Source organism: Salmo salar, chromosome ssa09 (genome assembly GCF_905237065.1).
Source record: "Salmo salar chromosome ssa09, Ssal_v3.1, whole genome shotgun sequence".
Lineage (NCBI taxonomy): Eukaryota > Metazoa > Chordata > Actinopteri > Salmoniformes > Salmonidae > Salmo > Salmo salar.
The window spans coordinates 63,511,934-63,518,677 of record NC_059450.1 but is presented as its reverse complement, the minus strand read 5'-3'; the positions used below and the strand labels follow the sequence as shown (position 1 = coordinate 63,518,677).

General features: G+C 45.5%; 1 protein-coding gene across 1 annotated transcript; it reads left to right on the top strand.

The window, feature by feature from the left end:
- The first annotated feature begins 401 nt into the window (after nt 1–401).
- Nucleotides 402–4,354, top strand: LOC106611590 (proteinase-activated receptor 4). Its single transcript, XM_014211967.2, has 2 exons — nt 402–1,116; nt 3,121–4,354. The coding sequence occupies exons 1-2, from the start codon at nt 1,005–1,007 to the stop codon at nt 4,197–4,199; spliced, it is 1,191 nt and encodes a 396-aa protein (XP_014067442.1). The 5' UTR covers nt 402–1,004; the 3' UTR covers nt 4,200–4,354.
- The last annotated feature ends 2,390 nt before the right edge of the window (nt 4,355–6,744 follow it).

Sequence of the window (6,744 nt, the reverse complement as noted above, 5' to 3'; positions counted from 1 at the left end):
GTAGGGTTGCTTGGTATATGTGTGCGGAAGGACAGACTGCCAAGACAGGAGGAACAAATAAACCAAGCTACGTGAAAAATAGAGGTCTCATATAAAAGGAATGGTTGGATATTTATACAACTTGAGAGTATTTGGGTGGAAAGCACAGCCTCTCTGCCCAGTGGAGGATTATTGACGCTTATTTGACAATGGCTTGTCCTCCTAAGAACGGCAGGAATGTATTCCCTCTGGCGTCAAGACCTGAAGCTTTTTGTGAGTTGTGTTTTAAATGGCATCTGAGGATGCACGATTGAGTCCAGTATGCAGAACAAAGATTGCTGCAAGGGAGAGGAGGATTGGGAACATACAGGTGTTGTTTAGGACAGGATATTTTCAATGAATGTCAGAACATGGAACTCTTCAGCATAATGACACTTACTTATGAAGTGTGTGTATGTGGTTGTATGTGTGTGTTTGTGTGTGTATGCTCTTACGAGAAAGGGTCATTGGGTGTGAGTGGATGTCTGTCTGGAATAATGCATGCCTTACTATGGCCCCTGAGGTCAAATTACCATATTTCCTGTTCCTCAAAGCGTGGGGCAGATCAACTCACCGCTCTCCTCATATGAATCACAGCATGAGAAGAACAATGTCATGCCCCCACCACCAAACATGCACCTCCCCCAGAGGCAGAACTAGACACACAGCTGGACTATATTAGAATAGAGCATAGGAGTACAGTGTAGAAGAGACCGGTGTAGTCTGTTGAAGTCAAGCTGCTGAACTCATCTGAGACACAGCGAAGACTCTTGACAAACTTTGGCAGGAATACAGTGATTTGAAGGGTGATATTGTGGTAAAGGAGATAACAATTTCAGACTTCACTGCGGGGGCTGCGTTACACGGAGCAGATAAAGGAAGGGAGGGAAAAGGAAGGGAGAGGCAGCTCTCTCTGCTTGTGGAAGTAGCTCCAAACCATAAATTATAGCTTTCGCTGTGAGAGAGTACGGATCCTCTGCAGCACCATGAGTCTCTTTGCTCCAGCCGGGACTCTGCTATTGCTGCTCTCTCTCTCTGCTATCCTCCATGGCTGTTCCTCCTCTCCCACCACAGAAGAGTGCACTGGCATGGGCGTCCGTAAGTTGGTGCATCTTTTTTTTCTTCTTTTGATCCAAACTCCTTCAGGTCACTTTTATTAAGCAAACCTCAAACGAAGGGTTTGTCGTTAAAAACTCTGAATGTGTGTGTTTGCGTGTGAATTATTTTTATTTTGGTAGGTGTTCATGTAGCTTGGATGTGGTCATTTCAGTTGAGGAAGCTTATCTTTCCTGTGATTTTGAAGATATACCGGCATGCAAGCTAATCTACTGCCTCTTATTTACTGAGTAGGAATGTGTTCTCTATAGGGTAGTTTATGTACATTATTGCCATATACTGGCCAGCTATTTCCTGTAAATTAAATCATTAGCTGAAATGAGCCTGAGCTCTCTGGGAACTGTCACTATAGCCTGCCACTTAACTGTAATGGCCAAAACAACATCAGGCTTAACTGGAATGTGAATTTCATTGGTGATTGAAAAATATGAGTGTTCACAACGCTGAGCCACTACACGCACAGGCAAGGTACTGAACAAGAGAGGTAACCCTCTTAGAAAAAAGGTGCTATCTAGAACCAACAAGGGTTCTTTGGCTGTCCCCATAGAAGAACCCTGGGATTTCTAGTTCCAGATAGAACTCTTTTGGGTTCCATGTAGAACCCTCTGTGTAAAGGGTTCTACCTTGAACCCAAAAGGGTTCTCTACCTGGAACCCAAAACATTTATACTATGAGGACAGCCGAAGAACCCTTGTGAACCCTTTTTTGTAAGTGTGTAGGAGCTAAACGAGCTTCAGTATATCTGCATTTCAAATGTGATAAATATACTGAACAAAAATTTAAAGGCAACATATAAAGTGTTTCATGAGCTGAAATAAAAGATCCCAGACATTTTCCATAAAAGCTCATGCACAAATTTCTTTACATCCCTGTTAGTGAGAATTTCTCCTTTGCCAAGATAATCTATCTACCTGACAGGTGTAACATATCAAGAAGCTGATTAAACAGCATGATCATTACACAGGTGCGTCTTGTGCTGGGGACAATAAAAGGACACTCTAAAATGTGCAGTTTTGTCACACAACACAGTGTCACAGATGTCTCAGGTTTTGAGGGAGCATGGAATAGGCATGCTGACTGCAGGAATGTCCTCCAGGGCTGTTGCCAGGGACCAGCCACCCAGACAGCTGATGAAACTGTGGGTTTACACTACCGAAGAACAACTGCACAAACTGTCAGAAACCGTCTCAGGGAAGCTGATCTGCGTGTTCGTCATCCTCACCAGGGTCTTGACCTGACTGCAGTTCGGCGTCATATCCGGCTTCAGTAGGAAAATGCTCACCTTCGATGGCCACGGGCACACTGGAGAAGTGTGCTCTTCACAGATTAATCCTGATTTCAACTGTTCCGGGACAGATGGCAGACAATGCCGCAATGATCTGTACACAATTCCTGGAAACTGAAAATGCCCTAGTTCTTCAATGGCCTGCTTACTCACTAGACATTTCATCCATTGACATGTCATCCATGTTTGGGATACTCTGGATTGACATGTACGACAGCGTGTTCTAGTTCCCGCCAATATCCAGAAACTTCGCACACCTTCGGACATACAGTACCACAGACCACTTTAATGGTCTCGCCAGACCCCTCCCATGACCATAGGTTATTTTCAAGCTGATGAGATCACTTTGTTCTTAATGATCTGAATCCTAGCTTGAGATCCACTCGTGTAACTCAAGTTTTCACCCAAAATGTCCTTTCGACTACGGATGTGAAAGTCCTGCAAGCTTTTCGCAGTGGGCTGAAACCTAACTTGAGAAATGCAGGCATATCTCCATCCTTTGTGTATATCACACATTGATGCTATTAGAAGTTTGTGTCACCTACACATTTCAAGTTAGGGGTATGCCTTATCTGAATGCTTAACTAGGAACACAGCTTTTGCTAGGTAAAATATCAGTATATGAATGCATTTATACTGAAAATAATTTCATGCAGAACCTCTAACGAATCATCAAATCTCTTCTGTTTCTACCTCGACAGGGCTGCGCTCCTTCAAGCTGGTGTCCAACTGCAACTTCACCACCCTGAAAGACAAACAGATCCAGGAGGTGCAGGCTCCCACCACCGTGCTCTACGTGCCCATGCTCTACCTGGTAGCCTTCACTGTGGGCCTCCCGGCTAACCTCCTGGCCCTGTGGGTCCTTCTGTTCCGTACCAAGAAGATGCCATCCACCATCCTCCTTATCAACCTCACCACCACCGACCTCATGATACTGATGGTGCTCCCCTTCCGCATAGTCTATCACTTCCAGGGCAATGACTGGGTCTTCGGCGAGCCCTTCTGCCGCGTGGTCACGGCGCTCTTCTACGGCAACATGTACGGCTCGGTGCTGTGCCTGGCGTTCATCGCCGTTGACCGCTACGTGGCATTGGTGCACCCATTCGGTGCCAAAACCCTCCGCAGCCGCCGCACCTCCCTTTACATGAGCCTGGGCGTGTGGGTGGTGGTGCTGGCCGCCATGTTGCCTCTCCTCGTCTCCCGCCAGTCCTACAAGCTGGACGAGCCGAGCATAACCACATGCCACGACGCGTTGCCTGAGGAGGAGCATGAGAACTACTTCCTGCCCTACTTTCTCACACTCTTCTTTCTCTGCTTCCTGCTCCCCCTGCTGGTCGTCCTCTACTGCTACGGCTCCGTGATACGCACCCTAGTGGCGGGAGGCCAGCGCTACGCCCACGCTGTGCGTGTCACTGTGCTAGTGCTGGTAGTGTTTGTTGGCTGCCTGCTACCCAGCAACGTCCTCCTTCTCCTGCACTACTCCGACTCCTACCTGGTGGATGACGGGGAGGACCTGTACGTGCCCTACATGGTTAGCCTAGCTGTTAGCACGTTGAACAGCTGCATCGACCCCTTCATCTTCTACTACGTCTCTGACGACTTCAGGGAAAAGGTCAGGACGGTGCTGTGTTGCCGCGGCGACAATGGGAGAGACTCGACCACAGGGAACCAGGTGTCCTATTCGTCCACCTCAAAGGGGACGCAAAGGTCAAAAGTGACACTGCTGTCCAAGTCTAGTCGGAGCCCGGTGACGTCAGAGGGGGAGGTAGCATGCAGATAGGTATTAGAGAACTAGACGTGTAGGCACTAGGATCAGACAAAGACTCAATCTTGTGTTGTGCCACACAATGTTTTCTCTGGTTTGCATGAGACTCATCTCATTTATACAGCCAATTACTTTTATCGTATATTGTGAATAATAAAACATTTATGGCATTTCTGTGCAATTTCCATAAACATGCAATCAATGGAGGGAGGTGTTTAGGAATCATCATCATACAGGGATACATTAGTCTCTTTAGACATCCACTTTTCCTCACACAATTTTCAAATGCTCTTCACTGTTGCCTATGGTCTGGTTTTCGAGATGAGGGTTTGTATCATTAGAGTTCTACAGTATTACACAGTCACTCTATATTAATGGACAAAATGGGAAAAACACAGTTGCAGGGTGCGTTGTCCCTATTCTTCGGTCTAGGTCAGTGGTTCCCAAACTTTTTATAGTCCCATGCCCCTTCAATCATTCAACCTCCAGCTGCATACCCCCTCTAGCACCAGGGTCAGCGCACTCTCAAATGTTGTTTTTTGCCATCATTGTAAGCCTGCCACACACACTATACGATTAATTTATTAAACATAAGAATGAGTGTGAGTTTTTGTCACAGCCCGGCTTGTGGGAACTGACAAAGAGCTCTTAAAGGACCAGGGGTCAAATAATAATATAATAATATTCAATCATTTTGCTCTTTATTTAACCATCTTACATATAAAATCTTATTTATTCATCGAAAATTGTGAATAACTCACCACAGGTTAATGAGAAGGGTGTGTTTGAAAGCATGCACATAACTCTGCAATGTTGGGTTGTATTGGAGAGAGTATTAACTAATTTCCCACACACAGTCTGTGCCTGTATTTAGTTTTCATGCTAATGAGGGCCGAGAATCCACTCTCAAATAGGTACATGGTTGCAAAGGGCATCAGTGTCTTAACAGCACGATTTGCCAAGGCAGAATACTCTGAGCGCATCCCAATCTAGACATCTGGCAGTGGCTTCTGATTAAATTCAATTTTCACAGAACCGCTTGTTGCAATTTCAATGAGGCTCTCTTGTTCAGATATCGGTAAGTGGACTGAAGGTAGGGCATGAAAGGGATAACGAATCCAGTTGTTTGTTTCATCCGTTTCGGGAAGGTAACTATGTAATTGCGCACCCAGCTCACTCAGGTGCTTTGCTATATCACATTTTAAGTTAATTTGCACACAAAAAATCATACAATGATGGAAAGACCTGTGTGTTGTCCTTGTTAATGCAGAAAGAGAAGAGCTCCAACTTCTTAGTCATAGCCTCAATTTTGTCCCGCACATTGAATATAGTTGCAGAGAGTCCCTGTAATCCTAGATTCAAATCATTCAGGCGAGAAAAAACATCATCCAGATAGGCCAGTCGTGTGAGAAATTATGGTCAGTAAAGAAAACCTTAAGCTCGTCTCTCAATTAAAAAAAATGTGTCAATACTTTGCCCCTTGATAACCAGCGCACTTCTGTATGTTGTAAAAGCGTTACATGGTCGCTGCCCATATCATTGCATAGTGCAGAAAATATACGAGAGTTCAGGGGCATTGCTTTAACTATTTTCACTGCAGTGTCCAAAACGTCTTTCAAGCTGTCAGGCATTCCCTTGGCAGCAAGAGCCTCTCGGTGGATGCTGCAGTGTACCCAAGTGGCGTCGGGAGCAACTGCTTGCGCACGCATTACCACTCTACTATGTCTCCCTGTCATGGCTTTTGTGCCATCAGTACAGATACCAACACATCTTGACCACCAAAGTCCATTTGATGTCACAAAGCTGCCCAGTACTTTAACAATATCCTCTCCTGTTGTCCTGGTTTCCAATGGTTTGTAGAAGAGGATGTCTTCCTTAACTGACACCCCATAAACGTAATGGACATATACCAGGAGCTGTGCCAGGCCCGCCACGTCTGTTGACTCATCCAGCTGTTATGCATATAATTCACTGGCTTGTATGCGAATCCGTAATTGTTTCAAAACATCTCCTGCCATGTCACTGATGCGTGGTGAAACAGTGTTGTTTGATGAAGCCATTGTCTGTATAGTTTTTTTGGCCTTTTCCCCTAGCATTGTCCCAGCCATATCCGCGGCAGCAGGAAGAATTAAGTCCTCCACAATAGTTTGGGGCTTGCCTGTCCTAGCCACTCGGTAGCTCACTATATAAGACGCCTCTAGCCCCTTCTTATTAATGGTATCTGTTGCTTTTATACATGTCTTACTACTCGAAATTCATCTTAGTTCTCGCTCTAGAAAGAGGAGTGGGAGGCCCCGGTGCACAACTGAGCATGAGTACAAGTACATTAGTGTCTAGTTTGAGAAACAGATGCCTCACAAGTACTCAACTGGCAGCAAATGCTAATCCTCTTGCTCAGTTGTGCTCCGGGGCCTCCCACTCCTCTTTCTGTTCTGGTTAGGGACAGTTTGCACTGTTCTGTGAAGGGAGTAGTTCACAGCTTTGTACGGGATATTCAGTTTCTTGGCAATTTCTCGCATGGAATAGCCTTCATTTCTCAGAACAAAAATAGACTGACGAG